General features: G+C 37.7%; 1 protein-coding gene across 6 annotated transcripts in view; it reads left to right on the forward strand.

Annotated features, from left to right (window-relative positions):
• The window catches only part of Robo1 (roundabout guidance receptor 1), a 1022024-nt gene that overhangs the window by 288644 nt on the left and 707499 nt on the right, over positions 1-25881 (forward strand). For 2 of the 6 annotated variants that reach the window (XM_085832284.1, XM_085832281.1), the window contains exon 1: positions 1757-2494. The exons of 1 other annotated variant lie outside the window; for it this stretch is intronic. In XM_085832284.1, the coding sequence (XP_085688410.1) occupies positions 2386-2494 (109 nt within the window). In that variant the 5' untranslated portion in view covers positions 1757-2385. Of the gene's footprint in view, positions 1-1755; positions 2495-25881 lie in introns of those variants that run through there. 3 more of the 6 variants (XM_085832285.1, XM_029470375.2, XM_085832282.1) reach the window with 3 other exon arrangements.

Raw genomic sequence — 25881 nt, forward strand, 5'->3', positions numbered from 1 at the left:
TTGCTAAGTCCTTAGTCACTGGGTGAGAGGCACACGTGGGGTACTCAAAAGAAGATTGGTAAGAATATGGCAGGTGCTTTTGATTCCTCCCATCTATTCTCAGGAATCGGGATACATGGCTTAGTTTGACAGACACAATCACAATGATGAGTTTTACACAGGAAGGATACTATTGTACTTCCTGAGCTCATGAACTGCCAAAAGATCATCATGGATTTCAATTGGTGTTCTGAACTCTTTAGTTGTAAGTGAGTTTGACATAAGAAAAATGGAGAATTATTGCTAGTAATCTCTGAGCAGTTGGCACATGTTAAGTTATCCACATTAACTGGATTGTGCCAGGTGGAGCTGGAGAGAAAGCTCTTTAGGAAATGGATGATGAGTGGAAAGACATGGCCGTCTGGATATTTGTGTTCTTTAGCAAAATGAGAGAACGTCTTACTGTAATTAGATTCTAAGGTTGAAAGCAAGACTTAAAAAGAAAATATAAGGAGCTTCTTTGTAACCCCGGAAGGCATAGGTTTGTTTGCTTGTCAATCAACATAATTTGTTGATGAAGATCCGAGTGCAATTTATCCCAGAATAGCAAAATATTTATGAGGGATTTGACAAGTTTTGTGTCTGTGTATCTTATTGACTTGACTTTGTGACATAGGTTCTTAATAACATACTTATTATCTTAATATTATTTATTTATGTATTACCTTGTCTATTTATTTATTTATTTATTTATTTATTTATTTAATATTGAGTCAAAGTTTCCCTCTGTAGCCAGTTTAAATCAGACTAATGGAAGTCTTCCCTTTTCAGCCTCCCAGTAGTTGGAATTACAGTTTTGAAATACCACACCCAGTAATATTTCTTGAATCAAAGAGTCTGGATAATATATGTTGATGATACATTTTTTTGTTCTTTGTATGCCTGGCTTAGAATTTCAGAGAAGATTCTGCATAATAGTTAGCATAATTCTGTTTATAATTTAAGATATCTGACAATTCTGGTTTTGGAACATCCCTGGGAACAACAACTGAAGTTGAGCGGCTCCTCTCATTATTCACAGAGCTCTATCTGTGTGTGGCCACAATCTCCACTGTCCACTCCTGTCCTATGCCAACCCTATTTTGCTTATCTGTTGATGTACTTGCATCCTAGAGACCTTTAATTTTTCTCAGCTGTAGAAAAAGAATAGTAAATTGCACATCCTCACGTACATTTTTAAAAAGTAATCTTGGCAGCTGTGTGAACTGCACCAGGTTAGAGAACATTAATATGTATATAGAAGCATCTGAAAATAGTTTTATGTTCTTATTAAAATATTAGAGTATGTTTTGTGGAATAATGTTTTTGGAAGCAAAAAATTATTTTATGACTAAAAATAAATGTGTGTTCCAAAGTGAAGGCAAGTATCTATGCCATTACTGTATAGTTCCAAAAATAATCAAGGCAAAATTTCCATTTGTCCATAGGAAATAGACTTCATCGTGAAGCAGAGAAATCTGATTTGATGAAAATTCTGTTCAGCTCATAAAGTGATAAAAATCATTATGCAGGAAACAGAAGAGTTGGAAGATACCAACATGTATTTACAAAGCAAACGAGTGTTTGTGATGCAGTGCAGATGATCCCAGAACGCGCCATGCACACTACATTTTGCCTGCTTCAGGGAGCGGAGATATTTCTGGCAGACTGTCTTTATATATTATTCTCTGAATAGAGAAATCGAACAGTGCAGGCTGAGGATGAAGGATGGTTGTTTACCACTCCCTCTTTTTCAGAGGTATTTTTATCATCCCTTAGCAGCCAATATTTATACATCTAATCCCTTCTGCAAGATGTTAGATAGAGCTCTGAGAACAAGTGAGGGGATTTTTTTCCCCTCTCTTAACAAGCACCTCTGTTTGAAATGAGGTGTGTTTGCAGTGCCAAAATTAAATACTCAGTTTCGTCAAGTACTATAATCAGTGGTACAGAAAGGGTAGGTAGGGAAATGCGGAAGTCTCAGCTTTTTTCTCCTTACCATGTTATGAAAGATGTTGACAAACATTTGGAAAAAAGTGAGAGATGGCAGGAGCGGATTAGGAACTGGTGGCAGCAGAAAGACTCCGGAAACTGTCAGCCTCTCCATCCTCACATCTGTGCTTATGTATAGAGGGAAGCTGTACATCTCTTCTAGTTTTGGGGGGTTTTAAAAAAACATTTTCTGCACTATTCAAATAGAGGCTGAGAGGAGCATACCTGTTTTATTTTTTTAAGTGAATGGGGATAACAGCATCTTTGCACTTCTGGTGACTGAAATGACAAGGTTGGCACCAGGTTTCTCTTCTCAGTAAGAGCCTTCAGGTTCGTCTGCGACAGGACTCTCCACAGAGGTTATTTTTACCTGGCATGGCTGTGCTGTTACTGATACTGCTCTTCTCAATGGCTGAAATAACTTCCCCTGTGGGTGTCTCCGGCAGAATGAAAGCTGGGTCAAGGTGGAGAGGTGAAAAGAACCGTGAGTAGCCAGATTAATTTACTGTTGGTTCATTTCTTTCTTTCTTCTTCATGTGGAGGAATGCTTCTAGTCTGGTTTACTTAAGTCCATCGTGTTTCAAGAGGTTGTTCTAGGATGTAAAAAGAATTTTACACATTAAATATGCATGCAAAATAAATGGGCTCTACCTGCAAAGTGCTATGCAGTGGAAATGCTATTCTGGTTCTCATTAAGAAGAGTTTTGTTTGGCTTTTCTTTTTTGTTGATTTTTCCCCCTTTTAACTCTTACAGTTCCCGGTACTTGGAAAGATTTTGACTGACAGGTCCTAAGGATGTGTATTATAATTTCTTTTCTATTTAAATTGCAAAGATGTTGAAAGTTTTTGTGTGGATATCAAAACACTAGTTATGTAAATCTAATAATTTAAAAATCTCATATATAAGCACTTTGGTCTGAGGGTAATAAGAAGGGAAACTTAGAAATTGAAAACATTATAAGTGCTTTGATTTTAACGGCTAAGAGTTGATGCTTTAAGAGTTAATGCTTTCTAATTGGGTTTGGTAAATATTTTACAGTCCAGGATCAACTTATTGATTTCTTCTTGTGAATGTGCAATCACTTCATACTTGACTATAAAATCTGTTTCTGTGTTTATACATTTTGTAAGTACTGTTTTATGCTGTAGGTATAAACCTGTTTCTAGTGTTAAAAGAAAGAAATGGATTTGATGCTTACCCCTGCACTATTGAATCCATACAGCCAATTCCTTTTCTTTTATTATACCACAGGATATTGAGTGTATGTGTGCGTGCACGTGTGCGTGCACATGTGCGTGCGTGTGCATGTGCACCTGAGTTTGTGTGTGTTTGCATGCACATATATGAACCAATGAATTTACTTATGAACACGTGTATGTATAAGCACTTTTCACCAAGTATTAAAGGGTAGCCTCAAAGTCACTATTTCTATATCTATCTCAAAAAGCAGATAGAGAAATGGATCCAAGAATTCATGTCGAGACAAGAATGCTGCTTTTGAATATGATTGATCAAAAGATGCATGCCAGTCATTAACTTTTTTTAATATTTTTATTAGGTATTTTCCTCATTTACATTTCCAATGCTATCCCAAAAGTCCCCCATACCCTCCCCCCCATTCCCTACCCACCCATTCCCACTTTTTGGCCCTGGCATTCCCCTGTACTGGGGCATATAAAGTTTGCAAGTCCAATGGGCCTCTCTTTCCAGTGATGGCCGACTAGGCCATCTTTTGATACATATGCAGCTAGAGTCAAGAGCTCCGGGGTACTGGTTAGTTCATAATGTTGTTCCACCTATATAGGGTTGCAGATCCCTTTTAGCTCCTTGGGTACTTTCTCTAGCTCCTCCATTGGGGGCACACTTGCAAGCTAATTGTTGATATTACAACGTTTGTTATATATATATATATTTTATTACGTATTTTCCTCAATTACATTTCCAATGCTATCCCAAAAGTCCCCCATTCCCTCCCCCCCCACTTCCCTACCCACCCATTCTCATTTTTTTGGCCCTGGCGTTCCCCTGTACTGGGGCATATAAAGTCTGCCTGTCCAATGGGCCTCTTACAACGTTTGTTTTTATTGTGCTTGCCCATGATGAGTTCTGTCCTACTGACATGACTGGAAAGTGCAAAGCCAGGGAGTACAGGACAATGAGAACTCTTATGCAAGACAAGCTGGAGACAATTTGCCGTGTTTTCATTTAAGTTTTGCATTTCCCAACCCTCACTGAATTGTGGTCCCCTTTTCTCTTTCATTCTTTTTCTTTCTATTTCTTTTCTTTTCTTTTCTTTTCTTTTTTCTTTCTTTCTTTATTTTTTTTTTAGAAAAAGTCAGAGATATAGGTCATACATTTATGTTATCATAAAGTATGAATGGTTTTTCATACTGAGCAGTTCTTTTCTGGACACACATGTGGTCTCAGAATCTCCAGTGTAAAGTTATAAGCTTATTATCCATTGAAGTAGAACAAGAGAGCCTTTTCTCTTCGAACTCCAGGATTCTTAAGAGTTATTCTACATCTAAACTTTAAATTCAATCATGTCAGGCCATAGAATTGACAGTATTACTTATTTAGCCGTACTGTTCATAATGGAAATTGTTCATGATGTGTTTCGAAATTCATGGTACCTAATGTAGACATGAGCATTTGTACTTGAAAATGGGGAAGTGGATTGTATTATTCACTATTCTTCCTGCCAGAACCAAATGCTGGACAGCTAGAAACTGAAGGGAAGACAACTTTAACTTAGCTGATGGTTTAGGATGATAGAGTCATCCAAGTGGGGAAAGTTTGAAAGTGTTCACAATAGTAGAATCATAAGGCAATTTGGTCACCCTAGTGCTGAAGACAGGAAGCATAAAGCAGTACATTCTTGTGTTCAGCTAATCCCTTTTGACTATATCACTCCAGCCACGGGAAGATAATGGTACCCACATTCAGAGGGAGTAACTCCCTCACAAGCTTGAGCAAAAGTGATTTCAAGTCAGTCAACTTGACAATGAAGATCAACATCACACTGATACCTTGAGTTATGTGACTTGCTCAGGAAAGTTTACCTTGTACCAAGGCGCGGTACAGCTTTATTGTCATAGTTTACACAAAGCTTGACCATCACACAAATTTCCCACAATGAGCAACTGACCCATGAGGACCTACCTTATAGCTCCTCTATCATCTCTGGGACCACTTTTAACATTATCATGTGAATCTGCTCTGGGATATTCAAATGGAACCTTGTGAGGAATGAAATTCTAAAGACATCATTCTAACTGAACAAATAGAAATGGCTCACACAAGAGACAAACATTGAAAAATACCAACAAATCTCAAACTATTTTAGGGAAATATGGTGAAAAAGTATTCAGGTGGGGTGAGTGGAAATATGGAGAAAAACATAAGCAATTCTTCTTACTCTAGACTTTTAAATTTATGTTCATAAATTATCTAGTTTGCTGGAGGTAAATAATATAAAATTCCCATAAAATGTGGTTGGTAGTTTCTGAGGCAAAAGAATCTGTTACTACTGCATTCTAACTGATCCACTAGGACACAGCAATTGAGAAATCAAAGATGCCCATTAACAGAAGAGGCTAGGCAAGGAAAGCTGAGGAATTCTTAAAGTATTTCCCAAGCAAAAGAATCCTTCTAGATACAAATTACCAGACACTGATCATTTTTCTTGTATATACATTATTGAATATGATATTAACTTTGATCTAATGTTAATATACAGTAGTATTCAAAAGAATATTGCAACAAAAACATTTATAGAAACTCAAATAACAAAAAAAAATGATTTTGAGGAGCTTAATTTTCAAACAAAAGTGAGTCTTGAAAAATAGTGACATGAAACCAGGACTGACGCTGTGCTGTGTGCAAGTTGGAAGCCAGCCTGGGTTACAAAATAAAGTCACAAAACCCATTGCTGACAAAGATGAGGTCTCTGTGCAGGTAACCATCCTTGGAGTGAGCTCATGAGAGCATTGCTGAAGACATACTTTTGTATCAGCCTTCCCCAACCTGATCTTCTCTGCTCCCTCATCTGCAATGTTCCCTAAGCCTCTGGAACTTGGGCATGGGGATGCCTCCATTACAAAGGAGCACTCCACTCTCACTTATTCCCTGAAGCTTTACCAGCTGTGAGCCTCCAGTTTACCCAGGTCTGTTATCCAAAGAAGACCCATGGATCAGGACTGAGCGCTCTACTGAAGTATGACTCTATCTTTTAAGTGTTTAGAATGCAGTTTGGTGCTATGTCGACTTATCAAAGTAATGTTAGTAGAGGTTTCTTTTAGGGCCTAAGACAACCTGACCTATGTCATTGGTTAGCAGTGTTTTCTACAAAGTAGCACACACTCAATAGCACAGCACTGTACCTGGGAAGTGACATGGCAAGAGGATCAGGAGTTTGGGGCCGTCCTTGGATACAGACACTGATTGAGTGGGGACTATGTGAGACCCCAACTCAATATTTAAAAAATAGAAAGAAAGAAAGAGAGAGAGAGAGAGAGAGAGAGAGAGAGAGAGAGAGAGAGAAAGGAAGGAAGGAAGGAAGGAAGGAAGGAAGGAAGGAAGGAAGGAAGGAAGGAAGGAAGAAAGAAAGAAAGAAAGAAAGAAAGAAAGAAAGAAAGAAAGAAAGAAAGAAAGAAAGAAAGAAAGAAAAGGAAAAATACATTGGATTATAAAAATGCTTAAAATATAACAAATGATATAAAACATAGACTTATGAGCATATGACTTTATACAATAAAAATCACAAATCTCTCCTCAGTTTAAAATTAGCAGCACCAACTTTTCTCAGTCCACTAATTGTGCTTGTAGCCTAATTTTATATCATATATTTAATCATATAATTTTATATCATATATTTAATCATATTCACCACTGGGAAGATAAAAAGCATTGATTCTTGAAGTCCTTTTTTTTTCTTACTATCTTTAATAAAGACCATGGAAACTATATTCACTCAACAAATATTTATTGACTGAATAATGGCACAAAGCAGAATACAATTAAAATCAAAGTTTTATCAAACACTGAGGTTATATAATATATATTTAACACTGTAAGCCCCTTTAAGCCTTTCCATTAAAAAGTATTTTGATTTTCTGTCTCCTAATTACATAATAAAAGAACTAAACACAAATATTATTTATAAACATATATTTGAACATTTAGAACCTTAAAATAGCCCTATATTAAAACAACATGTAGGGCATAGAAACTCACAACACTGTAACAAGGAATAGAAAGTATTCCTGAGAGGAACACGAAAATCAATAAACAGTAATTTCACAATACATTAAAATGCTTCATTTCTATTTATGCAATATGATCTTCACCTTTCAATTTTAAAATAAATTCTTAAAAGCAAATTTTATAATAAAAACACATAATAAAAAAATATAATGATAGTAAAAATAAATAATAGTAAAAATAATTTCTTGATTATAAAATAGTTAATATAAATGAGAAACTAAATTTATTTTGAATTAAACTAAATTTATTTAAACTAAATTTTATTTTCTAAATAAAAGTTATAGAAAGCAAGGAAAAACATAAGCACTTTATGAATTAGGGAAATGACTAAAACTTACTAAGTAATATTTGTTAAATAAAAATCTGAACAGAGAAGAACACCTGTGGAAATTTACTACTTGAATGAGGCAAAGTATAAAGAAATGGTACAGATTTCAATATGGGTCAGTATTTATATTTCAGGTTCCAATCAATTGAACCTCATCAAATACATGTCATATATATGAATCATTTTTCCCATAATTCATACAGATAGAAATCATTATATGGAAGGAAAATACAGGCTCCTGGTACATTCTCAGGAACATAGCAGGTGTCTGGCTTTCTAGATACCATTCCCTCTCTCTTTCTCGGAATGATGTATGAAGAATATAAGACCCAGAGGAAGGAGCAGATGGGAGAGCATGCAGAGACCCACAGCCAGAAGTTATTTGGACAGAGAGTCTAAATTTGGAGTCTCAATTTGGTTCCTTCCCTCACAGAGATCAGAGGACCCTGTGAAAGAGGGAAAGGAAAGACTGTAAGAGTCAGAGGGGATGGAGAACATGGCCCACTGGATCAATGAAGCAAGACTTGTATGGCTCACCTAAGATGAAGAGGCAAAGCTGGGCATTCATTGGTCTGTACTAGAGCCTCTGCTACATGTGTGATAGTTGTTAGCTTGGTGTTTCTGTGGGACCCCTTATAGCAGTACTTTCTCAAACCTGCCAGGAATATAAATAATGACACAGGCTGTTACTACTTTAAAGCTTAGACCTTTTAGCTAGGACAGCTTTCTAGCTTAACCCAACTAATCCTGGCACTATATCCTGCCATGTGGCTAGCTCTACCTCTCTCTTCTGCTCTGGTCCTTTCACCTCCATGTCCCTGCCAAATCTCCAGAGCTTTATTTCTTCTCCCAGCATCCTCCTTTCTTGGAAGTTCTGCCCTGTTTCACAGTGGGACTAGGAAGAGAACTCAGCAAATACTGCTCTTTCTGAGAACCTGGGCTCAATTCCCATCACTTTGTAATTCCTAATCCAAGAGAATCTGATGCCTCTGGCCTACAAGGGCACGAACACTTGTGTGCACATAGTTATATACACACAAACACGCACAGGCACACACACACAGAGAGCACACACATACAAGTGGACAGATGATCTACGACAAAGTGGTATAGCTAGATATTGAGGTGGATCAATTCCTATCCTCACATGGAATCAGCACATTGGTTGTCTCAGTGCCTGTAATAATTCTCACTCCCATGAGCCATGTATGAGTGTCCCTTTTACTCCACAAAGCCCTCTACTTTTTTAGTCCAGTGAAAATACATTCTTGTACATACTTGATCAAATAATGTAACTTGTGCAAAACCAGGTGTTGGTAAAACATAAAGTGGAGAGTTGTCCTCTGCGTGAAGACCAGAATCCAAGGCATTACAATACTCTGAAGTACAGTGCAATGCAGTTACTTAAGGACTAAGTGGAACTAATACAATTTTACATTGAGAAGCCCCAGAAGTGGGAAACCACTACCAGGGAGGCACCATGTGTTTCCTTGGGAATATAAACAGAAACAATTGACATGGTACACATCTGTTGCTACTCCTTTGTCAAAGCCTTTCTGTCCTTCTGCAATCATCTAATAATCCTTCAGCAGAGAAAAGATAGGGATCTCATGCATTTACTTCACCAATGGTCATAAAACCACAGAATCATCTTGATAGCGTGATAGTTTTAAAATATGCAATAATTCATAGTAAAATTTCAAAGCACGATATAGTGTTTCATGTTCACAATCTCTTACAGTGTGATACTGTGGGAAGTGCTATTCTTTTTCTATCACATATTCTTTGTAAGTATACAGAGTTGAAATAACAGATGTTAATTTCAGTTTGGCAGTGGATTTCAAACTGTGTTGCACATAAAATGAAACCAGTTGATTCTTATGAATCAATATACTATGTGGAAAAACACCAATAACTGCATTATATTCTTTAATGCATCAAATCCCCATAACTAATTATAAACTAAGATAGCATAGTGGCTATAAGCTTGCTTCACAAGCCTCAAGTTCTCAGTTCAATGGTAGAAAAGGAGAAATTATTTCAGAAAATCACCCACATATTCCATGCCAAGTGTTCACAATTCAAGTACACAATGATAATACAGAACCTAAAATGTCAATAGCATAGTAGATACATAAAGTAACAACTATGAAATTGTTGCTCTGGGACCTTTGTTGTGTACAGAAGCTGCACAGACTTGTACTTCCTTCATTCCTTCTCAAGTTGTCAGCTTCTCAGTGTTTGGAAAAGGAGACGTAACTTCCAGAATATGAGTGTCTTCAGCAAATCAATGTAGCTATTCTCAAGAAATAAAATCGATTTTGTCTCATTCCATTTCTCTAGGTTTCTATGTCTGTTGTATGAGGATGAGTTAACAAATACCAGGTCGGAGATAAACACTTTACTGCTGGTGAAGGCCAATGCTTCGCTTTGGCCCTTGTGCATTTTCTTTAGTGTGGTGGATATAGTTGTGTTAATATCTGCACCAAATGCAGAATGGGCAGGAGTTATAGAAGATCACTGGGCCACAGGGGTCAACAACAGAAAGCTCTAGCAACGAGGGAAGAGGAAATTCCTTGATCACGAACATTCCAATTCCTTTAACTTCGAATCCAAGGTCCAGTAGAAAGCACCCAGCTGTTCTGTAGGTGCTTAAGAAGACAGCTGAACGCAGCTGTCACACACAGGAATAGAAAAGCAATTTCCCAGGTAATCCACTCTCAAAGCACCCATACTTAAAGGTTCTCTGCAGACACAGGTCCTCAAACAGTGAAAATGACAACAACTTTGATTCTATTTTGATAAAAAAAAACAATTAATAATAGCCTTTAGATGCATACAAGTGTTGTGGAAAGGTGAAAGTTCTACTGGACTCCACAGTATGAGGGTCTGAAGTATAGAGTAAATATGGTATTTACCATGGCTTTTGCTTGCAGCATGATGCCAGAATGATATTCTGAACTCTCTTCATTATGATGACTTCAAACCTAACTTCTAAACTGATGAATTTGTGCAGCTATTTGAGAAGAGTTATTCAGAGTCTGTATGAGGCTTTCATGTTTTGCTTTCCTTGTGCGCTTGTGAGCCAACAAGTTGGACCACGTAGTTTGTGTTCAGTGACTGCTATTTTCCAAATGATTTTGATTTTAAAATCTGAAATTTGAGTTTATAGACATTTCCCATCTGATAGAGTAACTATATACCTAGGAATGCGAGTTTTTGAGAACTTACTATTTTAAAACCCAGTTCTAATTTTGCTGTTCTCTTTTACTTAGAAATTCCCTATTATGAGCCATTTGAAATAGTTTCAGGCTACGGGAGTGGTAAAAAATTTTATGTGCAAGCACTCAGTTAGTTTTGGATAGTGCGATGAAAGAGAATAGCAAGCCTCGGGAAGGTGTTGACTCTGTCACCACTATAATTTGTTCAAAATTCCTGCCAAAGTAGCTGTATTTATTCCCTTGAGTCTGTTTAACACCCTCGCTGTTAAAACTTTCATGCTACAAGTCAGCTCAGTGCCATTTAACTGATGTAAGATAATGCTAAGCAGGCTCAAATGTAGGATAGTTTTGATTCACCCTGAGTTTTGCCATGAGAAACAGATGCCATGAGATTATTTACAGTAAAATGTCTAACCTTCCTAAACCAGTTTTTTTGGTTTTTTTGTTTGTTTGTTTTTTGTTTTTGTTTTGTTTTGTTTTTGTTTTAAATAAACTATGTGATACACAGGAAGGAGTGGAGTGTCCTTAAATCATCCTAAAATGGCATGATGGAGAACTGGATTTGGAGAGAGCTAGTGATAATCAGACATTGCCGTGACCCCTTTAGCCTGAAACATACAATGGAGTAGGTCACCAGAGCAGCTTTGTATTCTGAATAAAGTCAGTGGCCAGGATCACCAAGAACTACACAAAAGTATTGTTTGCAGTCCAAGAAATACCTATGGTAAATGGAGGCTCGGCGGAAATCATCATCAAAGTCACTTTCCCATCAAAGTATTTCCAAATGGAGAGAAATGGACACTACTTTAACTCTAAACTTAACTCGAGAGAAGAGTTATGAAACATTCATTAATTTTCCAAACCACCTTGTCAATGGAAAGCTATAGCAGCAAGAGTCCACGGCTCAGGTATCCCAACGCTTAAATGCAACTTTTCTGTGTGTTGTGAGACTCCCATGATCCCTCTCTTCTCCTGCACAAGTCATGAAGCCTCACATGTAAAGCTTTGACACACACACACAAATGTTCAAATACTGGTGACTCTTCTGTGGCAGTTATAAATGTTACAGTTGGGGCTGAGATTAAATTTAACATTTATTTTCTTATAAAAATATTTATGTATTTATTGCAAGCACACATTTGTAGATTTTCACCCGCAAGAAGATAACTACTTCTGACAGTACATTGCTCAGTTCAAGCCCAGCCCAGCCTAGTGTTCAACTGAAGACTATAACTGAAATGTTACAAGGAAAGAATATTGATATCTGTCTAATGTGACCTTTAAATAAAAAGAAATGTGGCGATATACTTGGAAAATATCTTTAACTAAATAGGTCCTATGGTCTGAAGACTATCTAATGCAAATCAAACAAGCCCACTGTTATTTATGTTTATTTTTCTATTGTCCAATATATATCATAAGTTGTGATACGGATAATTATTTTTATATCTTGAGAATTAGGCTTTTCAAACTGAATGTAAAATGACAGTGAAAGTCAAGTTATACATATATATGTAGTTATACATATATATATATATATATATATATATATATATGAGTACATTAGTGTATAAGTAAAACTTGTTTTACATGTGCATATATACATGACATGATTATATAACTGCTGAGCATCATTTCTGTATGAAAGGTCCTCTGAACAGGCACTCAAAGACCTCATAAATACCAATATTAAAATTTGACACAAAACCAGAGAAATTTCCATGCTCTATCTGCCAAGAATTCATTTTATTTTATTGCTATGTAATATATTCACAATTCATGTGCTAGGAGCCATTGAAGGTACCTTGGTTGTCCTGGGATTGCACCTGTGTGTTACACCAAGTCCTTTCCCTGACATTGATGATTATAAAGTGTATCAGTGACCTGGCCATTGCCAGCTTCATGCTTAGGAACAAATACATGAACTGTGAGTAAGCATCAAAGAGACTTACATTCTTCTAGGAACGTAATTAAAATTCTTCAAATGGTATGGGATCATTCTCTGTCTCTTCATCATCTGAAATAAATCATGTAGAAATTATTCAGAGGTCCCCAAATATTCAACTTTCCCCTCTTTTATGAATTTGATGAGCACCGATACAGATACAATCATACATTGTGTCTGGACACTGAGGGCAATGAAGGTCAGTAACAGCTCAAAACTGAGAAGCCTAAATAGCAATTCAGACAGTTTTAGCTAAGTGCATCAAGTTCATATTAAGATGCAATATAGCATCGCAAAGTAGAAACTGGTTCTTAATAAATAAGGAATCACTTGACCAGATAGACAAACGTGTCACAAACACCAAGCTTGGGAAATTTGAGATAGGTTGTAAATAAGTGATTCTTGAGAATTTCCATAGCCCTGATATTAATACTTCTCATATGTTCAGTCTAGAGTGTATGTGTACCTGTGTGTGTGTGTGTCTAAGACAGAAACAGATAGATATATATACATACACAGAGAGTGAGGAGAGAGAGAGAGAGAGAGGGAAAGAGAGAGAGACATATACAGAGAGGGGGGACTAAGAGTTATTATACACGTAATAATATCACTCAAGAAATTCATAGAAATACTTAGAAAAATATTTTGACATTCTGTTTTACATGTAGGAAATAGTACAAACAGTTTGAATTTACTTTAGCTGGTTGTAATATTTTTCTAATTTAATAGTTTGACTGAGAGCTCCTATGTAACGTCTTTTCAAGTAAATTTGTATTTCATAAAATAATTTGGAGAACTGATTAACACACAGAAAACTTTTGTGAATAAGCAATTAAATATGAAACCAGGGGTAAACGTGAAGCCAATAAAATGAACCCTTATGACTCTACTTTGCTACACAAGGGTCTAGTGTGAGAGAATTGGCAGTGCTAGTCTTTAATGTCATTTGGGGTCACGCTTGGAAAACACCTGTAAAAGCTGATTCACAATTAAAGAATTAAGGACAGTGTCACCGTATTTTACAATCACATTTGTGTAATGACATATACATATATAATGAAAGGGTTTACATGTAGAAAATTATGAAACACTTTCTATTTATTCTCAATCAAATGAGCCCTTACTCTTCTGTCAACCTGCAAGCAGAAGTTTCTTTTCTTCCTATTAAAAACAATCTTGATGTATTGAAGACATATTTTATAGAGTGTTAAATATGCATTCATTTTTCAGTTTGTAAGTAACTCCAAGTATTCTGGCAGTCCTCATAAGTAAATATATGTCAAACGTACTCTAATCATGCATACATAATTATTCAAGGGACAAAGTTAACAGGTCTTCAGAAACAGGGAATGTGCTATGCTCATATCAGTGGGAACCGTGCTCCATGCTGCTGGCAAGAGAGATGCAAAGTGTTGAATACTAAGCTTATGCTAAGTCGGGGTTTGAAAGTGGTTCATAGCTAAGTGCTTAATACATAAGCAAGGGACTGTGTATATACCCAAGATTTGAGTTCAATAACTAACACCGAGGTAAAAACTCAAGCATAACAGCAAGTGGCTATATTTCCAGGCCTGGAGAGGCAGAAACTAAAAGATCTATGGAGCTCACTGGCCAGCAAGTCCTGTTGAATTAATAAGCTCCAGGCTCAGTGAGAAACTCTGCCTCAAAACAACCATGTTTATAGAAAAAAAAGAAGATACTGAATATTGAACTCTAACCTCTACATTTAAACATATATACACCAACAGAAACGTGTGCATATTTCAGATGCATATGCACACACCAAACACACACAAACACCCAGAAAGAAAGAGAGAGAAACAGAGACAGAGAGAGACAAAGACAGAGAGATGACATGATGATGATGAAGAAGATAATGATGATAGTGATGTACTTCTCATATTTATGAATATGTGATCCAAACTTAATATGTCTGTAGAAGAGAAGAAATTTGAGAGAATGATGGGCTATTTATGCAATAGAAGATTTTAAATTTTTGGTCTAGGTAGAACAGGAAGCCACTGTTGACTTAAAATAGAATAAAATTGTATAAACAATATTTCTTTTTATTATTATTAATTATTTTATTTATTTACAATCTTGCAGTTGCCCTCCTCTTGGTCCTCCCTCCTACAGTTCCTCATCCCATTCTCCTTCCCCCTTGCCTCCAAAAGGGTGCTCCCTCCCATCAGACCTCACCCTTCCCTAGGACTTCAAGTCTCTCACAGGTTAGGCGCATCTTCTCCCAGTGAGGCCAGACCAGACAAACCTCTGCTGTATATTGTGTTGAGGGACTCGGACCAGCTAGTGTATGCTGCCTGGTTGGTAGCTCAGTTTCTGCGAGCTCTCAAGGATCCAGGTTAGTTGAAACTGCTAGTCTTCCTATGAGGTAGCCCTCCCCTTCAGCTCCTTCAATCCTTCTAATTTCAATTGTTGAGTTGGCATAAACGTTTTCATCTGTCTCAGTCACTTGTTCTAGGGCCTCTTTTTTTTTTAATTGGTTATTTTATTTATTTACATTTCAAATGTTATCTCCCTTCCCATTCTTCCCCCTGCAAATCTCCTATCCCATTCCCCCTCCCCCTGTTTCTATGAGGGTGCTCCCCCACCCGCCCACCTACTCCTGCCTCAACACCCTAGCATTCCCCTACCCTGGGTCACTGAGTGAGTGTCCAAAAGACCAAGGGACTCCCCTCCCATTGTTGCCCAATAAAGCCATCCTCTGCTTCACATCCACCTGGAGCCATGGGTCCCTCTGTGTGTGCTCCTTAATTTATGGTTTAGTTGCTGGAAGCTCTGGGGTTACTGGTTGGTTGATATTGTTGTTCCTCCTATGGGGTTGCAAACCCCTTCAGCTTCTTCAGTCCTTTCTCTAGCACCTCCATTGGGGACCCTGTGATCAGTTCGATGGTTGGCTGTGAGCTTCCACCTCTGTATTTGTCAGGCTCTAGAAGAGGCTCTCAGGGGACAGCTATACTGCGGCTCCTGTTAGCAAGTGCTTCTTGGCATCAGCAATAGTGTCTGGGTTTGGTGTCTCTAGATGGGATGGAGCTAGAAGGCCCAAGATTTAACTGATCAGCCTTTTGTCAAATCATCATCATCAGGCTGTTACTGCCTAGACTTATTCAAGTCCACTCTATCTCAAACTTACCATTTCCTTGGGCCCTGGTTAACTTAAGACTGTCTTTGATTTCTTGCTTTTGATTTTGGATTGTTTATTTTGAATTTGTGGTGGAATTAAACCTCGTTCGCCTGATTAAGTGAAGTTTTCTAGTTTAAGCTAGTTGAAGAGTATGTGCATTTCTACCTTTGAGACATTTCAGTTATTCTTCCCATTAGGCTACAGTTCATAAATTTTTCAGCCTGCTCCAAGTGGCTTGCGCGTCCTGACTCTGTTTTTTCCTGAAAGCATCACCCTATCGTCATCTATGTCTTTCACGGTGGTGGCTTATCTTTTCCTCGATACCATCGGATTACATGAAGTCCATGCATTTACTCAGTTGGCCCTCAGTTGATTCCAGCCCGCCTGCTTTTTCTCATCATTAACCTCAGACAGATCCAAACCCTGACGCATACCCTGTAGTCAGGTAAAATGACACTGGAATAATTTCATGTGCTACTTTGAGAGATGTGTTCCCCAGAATATCCAGAGACTAAAAAATATATGTAGCATAGATAAGATGAACTGTCTTGTTAACATCATATCATAAAGAATTTATAAACATGCTGCTGTATGCCCCAAACCCACAGACCATCTACACGAGTTCTTTGTCTTTATAAGTCAATTATTCTAGAGCTTTTCTGTAAACAATGTTACTCTAACAATTTCCATGTTCTTTTGTACTCTGTCATAAGAAAAGTGTACATCTGACAAATTTTAACATCAAGAAAAGGCATTTTCTACATTTTCTGTGAACCCATGTGCAGATAGCTGGTTAATGTTTGCTAGAGCACGTTTATATTAGCAACCAGGCAAGCCACTCCCCATGCCTGTGTATGGGCTTGGTAAATGTATACATACAGATAGGCATACATCTCTGGAGCATAAGAACATGGAAATCACTGTCTTCAGACTTGGCTTTTGAATACTAGATACACACATACACTATACTGGCTGTGAATTGTTAACATATTTTAATGACTGGTGGTGTTTCCTGATTCTGTTTATCATTATTTTTGTAGTGTTGAAACTTTGTGCCTGAGGACTGAGGATAGAATAATACGTTGTTTGCTAGAGACAACAATGAATAAATTAGAGCACCTCACCAATATGCCTGAAGATAGTTTTAAATATGACAGTTATGACTTATCTAAACACTTGCAAAAAAATTTTAATCTCTCCCCTGTTATGTTTCATGTGCAATATTTCTAAAGATTTCAATTGGTATTAAAAATAGGATGCTGTAGATATTTGATATGTAATTTTATATTAATAATAAAATCACATGTACTTTTATATTGATAATTGAATTCTATTAGTATTTATTATTCACAGAGCTAATTTTTTAAGATGGGGCTTACTATTTAGCTCTGGCTAGACTTAAAATTGCTATTTACATTAGGCTGATATCAAGCTCATAGAAATCCAACAGCTTATCTCTTCTGAGTGCGAGTATTAAAAGCATGTGCCATCAAGCCAGCCATCTTTTCCTATTTAGATAATAGCTGAGAAACTCACTGTCTTACCCTTTGCAACTTTTCTGTTAACAGTAAATGTATAGATGAGAGGCAAGAGGTAATAACAATGATCACACAACTGGTATGGTGATGTAAAACATGTTTACAGTATTGCATATGAAGTTCATATTTTGTCCCCATTTAAGTGGCTAATATACTAGTTTACAACTACACTACCATTTGATTTTACCAATGGTACTATCAAAAGACATGGATAAGCATCCATGTTTTGGATTCTCCAGTGTATATTCATTTTCCTAGTGTAGGATCTGTTTGCATATGAAAGTACCAAGGGAGGGAAATCGGCGTGAACGCAACTTGGAATACAATATTAGATTTTAGTGGATTGTATGTGTCAGGCAACTGAGAGTGTAAATCATTATGAAGGGACATAGAGATGTCAGCCTTACTTTGAAGAAGATCACTTTAGCGTCCATGTGTAGAATGCAATAATGAAAAATGCACTGATAGCAATGATATTTATGCTATTGATTGAAACTAAGAGAAAGCCTTTACTCCAGAGGGCACAAATGAACATCAATGCTGATACTGGCTACGATGTGCATTGGCTATCTGAAATGATCTGTAATGGTCACAGTGTTTTCTAAAAACACTATGTTGAATATATATATATATATGTGTGTGTGTGTGTGTGTGTGTGTGTGTGTGTGTGTGTGTGTGTGTGTTGAAAATATAAGGTATATCTCTTACCAATTAACATGAAAGGGCCATCCTGCATGTGAACTATCCCAAGCAAGCAGGCAAGAAATATCATTCAAAATTATCAAAACGCCTTTAAAAGTTGTAATAGTGTAGATGGGGTTCGGTTTCAATGATAGAGAATGAAAGGCAATTTGTTGTTGGAAAACTTGAAAGACATATTTGCTGGTATTCTTCATTAAAGTAAAACCTATTTATCAGGCAGTTTGGAATAGATCTGTATATATGGTGTTATTTAAGTACAGGCATTCTTAGCCTTTATCAATGAAGATTCTTTTTGCACTGGGAAGTTGAAGTTCATAATTGGGCAACATACCAGGAGTATGGAAATACCGAGTGCTCAGCTCCAAATGGGATATCTATGCGATCTCTTACAAGGTCCGAAAGAGCTGATGGAAAGAATGCAAGAGCTGGAGTATAGGGAAATGTCCTGTGAAAAGATATCATCGTGATACGGCATGGCTGTTGGACTCGTGAACTCATTGCTTCTGTGGTTACCTATACATCAACTGCAAAGGATGAGTCCCATCCCTATGTCATACATGGATAAAGGATGCATGAGGCCTCACCTGTCCCTAAGAGGATATTGTCAGTTAATTATTGCAATGGAGGATGGGATGTTGTTTTTCTTCAGTACTATAGTAACTCATAAGTTGCTCAAGCCTATTTTTCCAATACAATACTAATCAACTCAATGTGTCATGCACACACACACACACACGAGGTGGGAGAAGAGACACACACGAGGTGGGAGAAAAGACAAGAATAAATTGTTGAGGTGAAGGAAATGCTTGGAAGAAGGAGTTTCAGCCATAGATGGGAGGAGATAGGAGAAGGTAGGTAGGGAAATGACAAGAGTCCGTTACATACATCCATGAACTGGAGATCCATTCCATATACAACCACCAAACCCAGACACTATTGTGGATGCCAACAAGAGCTTGCTGACAGATATATCATATAGCTGTCTCCTGAGGGTAGTGCACGCCTTTAATCCCAGCACTTGGGAGGCAGAGGCAGGCGGATTTCTGAGTTCCAGGCCAGCCTGGTCTACAGAGTGAGTTCCAGGACAGCCTAGGCTATACGGAGAAACCGTGTCTCAAAAAAAAAAAAAATACAGAAGTAGATGCTCAAAGCCATCCATTGGACAAACTACAGGCTCCTCAATGAAGGAGCTAGAGAAAGGACCCAAGGAGCTGAAGGAATTTGCAACCCCATAGGAGGAACAATAATATGAACTAACCAGTACTCCCAGAGCTCTCTGGGACTAAACCACCATCCAAAGAAAACACATGGTGGGACTCATGGCTCTAGCTGACTATGTAGCAGAGGATGGCCTAGTTCATCATCAATAGGAGGAGAGGCCCTTGGTCCTGTGAAGGTTCTATGCCCCAGTATAGGGGAAGGCCAGGGCCAGGAAGCAGGAATGGGTGGGTTGGTGAGCAGGGGGAGGAGAGGGGATAGGGAATTTTGGAGGGGAACCCAGGAAAGGGGATAATATTTGAAATGTAAATAAAGAAAATATCTAATTTTGAAAAGAAAGAAATTATCTTTATAAAGAAATCCACTGTGGAGCAGGAGCTAAAATTGAGCCACTGAGTTTGGCGTTGAGTCAACAGCGATCTTTGCAAGAGGGGTTCCTGTGTGGTGACAGTGAGAAGGACGGAATGACAGACTACATCGGGTTACAGAAGGCAGAGGTGGTGAGTGAGACCCGGGGGAGGGAAACGAACCCAGCGGCTTAGTCTTTACCAGCTGATCACATTTATCCTCAGCGTATTATAGATAGCATTTCATGGAAGCCTCAAACGGTGCTAAGAAACAGCTTTCATTTCTCATCTTCAGATTTTACAGAGGGAAGAAAAATGGTTGAGCAAAGTTTCATCTTTGAACACTGCTAGCGAAAAGTCCAACCAGCTTTACACCATGCAGGTGGCTCAGACCTGCTCTTTGGTGGTTTCCTGGAGGGAACCCACTGCCTGGGTCCTGAAACTGTTCTTTATATTTTCAAGGTGATGTATTTTCTCAGCCTTGAAAAACAATCATCAAAAGTTTAAAATGCTGACTCAAAATTTCCACTATTCCCTTGAATGATTGAAGAATTTTGGTCTCAACAGTGGACAATTATTAAAATTAATATCCCCCAAATACCCATTCAGCCTTCAAAGTATAGAAGCTACAGTGTTCTGAGCCAGGATTACTAAATTTCTAATGTGCTGTATCTGGTAGGCTCAGTGGCATTAGGAAAGCATATTAATTCAACTTATGATAAATGATATCTGGAACAAGCATAAAAGACGGGACCAGTGTGGTAGCGACTTGAATTCCTGGAGCAAGGGGTCGGGGGAGAGCAGGAGTGATTTGTCATAGGTGAACTCTGAAAGGAAAGCAATGAGACACCGTACATTTGGAAGAGAGGGGTGGATTACGTTTCAAAGGGAAAGGAAGAGACCTTTTGGATTCAGTTGACCAGACCAGGCCTGGTGCTGACAGCTGTTCCTGATTTGTGTCCTTGAACAAGTCATTTCATTTTTCAAGGTCGCAATAGTCTCATTTGTAAAATGAGCAGTCTGGGATAAGCAATCTCTAATGGTTCTTCCAGTTAGGATGTTACTTTGATAATGTTAAATATTTGCTTAGGTTGTTCATTGTCTCGTTGGATGATAGGCTATCGGCATATGTACAGCAGAGGTCCTTTAACTGTGCTACAGGGAAAATGACATGTGATATTAATTGACGAACAAAATGGTTTCCAGCATTTTAAGTATCACATTAGACCTTTAATTTAGTCACGGTACAGAAATGTACTTTTGTATTTGGTAATGTGAATGCCATTTGTGTGCTCTCTGCTGCAAAAGATAGAGAGCCAAACTCTTTACAATGTGGTTCTCACCACTGATGCAGCCCATTCGTGTGATCTGGTGAACACAGGGCATGTATCACCACAATCCCTTTAACTTTACCAGGCTCCACCTAGAAGTCTCCCCGGAGAACATTATGACAGAAATTGAATTATTGGACATTAAAAATGCTTAACCTATAACAATACATTCAAATTATGAATTATCCTCTGAGAATCATTACCTTCTAGAGTGATTCTTCTAGTGGAACCGTGAAACAGAGTCTGTTTTCTTTGGCCCAAATGATCTCTAAAGCATAACTGCCTACAACAGAGAAGAAACAGATGAGAATTATTTATTGGAGCACTTGGGGGGCCTGTGCCATATGCATAGAATGGTCATTCTGTGTTTGCTTCTCTGGATTTCTCAGAGACCATGTTCTCACACGATAAATTAAAAATGGTCCATTTCCTTGAGACTCACTTGCATATTTTCCTCTTCTAGGAAAAGCAGAAGCAAAAGTAATTTGGGGTTCTAGTCCAATGTCCTGACTGCTTTAAAATTACTCATTCTTAAAATGTATATTAACTGAGTCTCTCTTTGCCATATAAAATGTTATTGTGGCTTAGTAATTTAAATGCTAGTTTAAAGATAAATGACACTTGGTTTATCTTTTGGAAACTGTTTCTAGTAGTTCTATTAGAGTACATTATATAATCACAAATATAGACACAAATATATATATATATATATACATATATATGTGTGTGTGTGTGTGTGTATACATACATATATATGAATAGATACACACATATATATCCATATATACACATGCATACATATGTGTGTGTTTCCATATATGCAAATGGAAAGAGAGAATAAGTGGATCTCACTATATAGCCTATGCTATTCTCAAACCCAGAATCCTCATGTCCGTCTCTACAGCACTGAAAGTGACAGGCACATGATTCATTAATATTCAATTATGATAATTATCACTAAATGCTACTGATAACATTTGGCAACATGACAGGTATGGTATTTTTCTGTATGTTGGTGAAAACATCATCAATAGCATACACTGCTAAAATCCACATGGTTTAAGTGTGAAAGATGAGGATGTATCTCAGCAGTCTTCTGCTTGAAGAGAAGAGTCCCAAGTTCAATATGCACTCCCACAAAAAACTGTTGCCTGATATTAATATGAGGACTACTAGATAAATATAGCTTATAATCTCTGAAGGCTATATTGAAATTTTCAGTTCTTTTACCTCCTGGGTCAAGCTGAATAGCCGAGTGCTGTTTTGAGACAGAGAGTAGGAGGCCTGAGCCAGTTGCTCGATTACTGTATGACCAAAAGCATACAATTTCTCACTTTGTAATTGGATTAGGAGTTACCATCTGCTAAAGGAAATGTAAAGATAATTCAAAATTAACTTCAATATTTAGTTTACAAAGAATGAAATTAGAATTACTGACCTTATGTCAGGATGAATATACACTCTGTCTCTGATCCTGTTACTTTTAAAAGCTCACCAACGATGAACATTGTGAAAGCCATCATTTGATGTGTTCTTAAAGTATCCTTCCTTCTTTGTATCTGAACATGTCTCTTCTATTTTAGATCTCTATAACACAGCTGCCCAGTTATCATTCCTTCTCCCACTCTTGCACATATCAAACTAAAAGCACTACTTTGTGAACAGGGCAAATATATACCAAAACATTTCCGTCCTAAACTTGACTTAATGAACTCTCTTTCCTCATGTTCTGTGGACCTCTAGAATCTATTTTCCATTCTCTAACGTGTGTGTGTGTGTGTGTGTGTGTGTACTACTTAACAGGAAAAAATGAAAAGAAGCAAGTATAAATAATTTTGTCTTTGGGAAATGTACCAAGCCATATAAGTCTGTAACCACATTTCTACGCTTGTCTAGGCAAAACTGACACTTAAAAAAAAACAAAACCAAAACCAAAGGCTACCTTGATCTACATCTGATAGTCTCTCTGCCACACTAAGAAATCTACTAAAGTCAACCCATTCAAAACCTCTGCTATTCCTGTTTAAATACAAGTCACTTTTCCTTTGTATTTTATTCTCACTTCTTAGCTTCTTTCAACAGTTGTCCCTTTTGTCAAAGATGTTCGCCTGGCTTCTAGGACACCAAATATAACCTAGTTTTCAGCCTACCTTATGAGTTAATCTCTTTCTCCACAACTTCTCTTTACTTTTAGAAATCCAGGTCTCAGTAGCACCTCCAAAGTTGCTGCCTCAAAATAATCTTCCTAGATAGCAAATGCTAACTCATGTAAGGTCACATGGTATGCATAAAATATCAAATACCCCTAGAAATTTAAGTATCTGAACTCTGTTTCCTATTACATGAACAAATAAATTTCTTGTTAGGTGGTGAATATTCCTTATATTTCCTCTCAGAAAAGTTACACTGCAGTTTACTTAAGAATATATCACACAAAGGCATAACAGACACCAAGAGTACAGAAGTAATGACAATATTACTTTTCCAGGAAGAGAGAAGAGAGACTTAATTTCAGTATGAAAGATCAGTCAATCAGAAGTTGACATTAATAATGGTCTTGAAGTACATTATCAAGAGATAAATTTCTGAAAGTCCCATCCTGTTTAATGAATATGTTTCAAAAGTATCCATAATGCATAGTATGCATAGCACATGAGGATTGCTGGATTTACATTCATTGGAAAACACAGCCCCTACTTTGATAGAGCTCTGATATTATCCAGTAACAGGTCATTCTTTTGGCAGTGCCTCTTAAAGCTATTGTTGTAGAATATATCTTGATCATGTGATTTGAATAACATTACTAAGCTAAAAGTCAAGATATATGATATATTACTAAAATTCCACAATGACTACCCACCTTCTAAGTCTAATATAACTACTTTTTAAATATTTATTTATTTATTTATTTATTTATTTATTTATTTATTTATTTATTTTACACTCCATAGTTTTCCCCCATCCACCCTCCTACTGCTCCACATCCCATACCTCCTCCTCATCCCCCTGTCTCCACGTGGATGTCCCCACCCCCATGCCACGTGACCTCTAAACACCCTGGGACCTCTAGTCTCTTCAGTGTAAGGTGCATCATCACTGAATAAACACAGACCCAGAAATCCTCTCCTGTATGTATGTTGGTGGACTCATTCATATTAGCTGGTATGAGCTGTCTGTTTGGTGGACTAATGTTAGAGAGATCTCGGGGGTCCGGGTTAATTGAGACTGCTGGTCCTCCTACAGGGTTTCCCTCCTTCTCAGCTTCTATCAGCCTTTCCCTAATTCAATCACAGGTGTCAGCTGCTTTTGTCCATTGGTTGGGTGCAGATATCTGCATCTGCCTCTTTCAGCTGCTTGTTGGGTCTTCTGGAGTGCAGTCATGCTAGGTCCCTTTTTGTGAGTGCTCTATAGCCTCAGTAACAGTGTCAGGCCTTGGGACCTCCCATTTTGCTGGATCCCTCTTTGGGCCTGTCTCTCGACCTTCTTTTCCTCAGGCTCATCTCCATTTCCATCCCTGTAACTCTGAACTCATTGGCACAGGGGGGAATTTTCTAAACCGAACTCCAATGGCTTATGCTCTAAGATCAAGAATTGATAAATGGGACCTCTTGAAACTGGAAAGCTTCTGTGAGGCAAAGGACATAGTCAATAAGACAAATCAGCAACCTACAGATTGAGAAAAAAATCTTCACTAACCTCACATCTGATAGAGGGCTAATGTCCAAAATATATAAAGAACTCAAGAAGTTAATCACCAAAAACACCAAACAGCCCAACCAAAAAATGGGGTATAGAACTAAATCGAAAATTCACAACTGAGGAATCTCCAATGGCAGAGAAGCACTTAAAGAAATGTTCAAAGTCCTTAGTGATCAGAGAAATGCAAATCAAAACAATCCTGAGATTCCATCTCAGAATGGCTAAGATCAAAAGCTCAGGTGACAACACATGTTGGAGAGAATGTGGAGAAAGAGGAACATGCCTCCATTGCTGGTGGGATTGCAAACTGGTACAAGCACTCTGGAAATCAATCTTCAGGTTTCTCAGAAAATAGGAAATAGATCTACCTGAAGACCCAGCAATACCACTCTTGGGAGTATACCCAAAAGATGCCCCACCATGCCAAAGGGGCATGTGTTCGACTACATTCATAGTGACCTTATTTGTAATAGCCAGAAGCTGGAAACAACCCATATGTCCCATGACAGAAGGAAACAATCCACTCTCCTAATTCCTTGGTTGCCTGGAGTTCTTCTCGGTGTAGGCTAGTGGCCTCGTGTGCTTTCCTCAGCCTACTTAGGCAATTCTACTGTTCTTGTTTGGCTCGTAATTAGACAAACATATTGTTAAGAGAGCCATTTTACCTCAGATACCAGGCTGCTGTAACTGAGCCTACATAGCGGTAGTTGCAGTGACAGTGCTTTCTGTCTTCACTACTGTTCTCTCGTACAGTTACTCTTGCATTGTCTCTCATATCGTGAGGCTTTTGACATCCGTGTGGATCTTTTATGAACTTAACCATATTATAATGTCTAGCTTAGCTTTTAAAAAAAAAAGATAATATTTCTTTCCTTTGAATACATCTAAATTATAATAACTCTCTAATATTTCAGGGGACATGGAAGAAGGATGCTCTACCTTGATATCGATATTGCGAAATTTTGACCCTACTCTACTCATATATGACAAGTGATCATTCTGTCATGTGATCATTTGAAAGGCTGGGTGGATGTGTGTTTAACAAATAGAAACATGACTTAGTTTTTATCAGGTTTTTTTTATTCAAATGAAGAATATATTTGTATTTTTTTCACCTCGTAATTCATCACAGTG

Source organism: Mus caroli, unplaced genomic scaffold (assembly GCF_978045245.1).
Source record: "Mus caroli unplaced genomic scaffold, Mus_caroli_1 scaffold_17, whole genome shotgun sequence".
Lineage (NCBI taxonomy): Eukaryota > Metazoa > Chordata > Mammalia > Rodentia > Muridae > Mus > Mus caroli.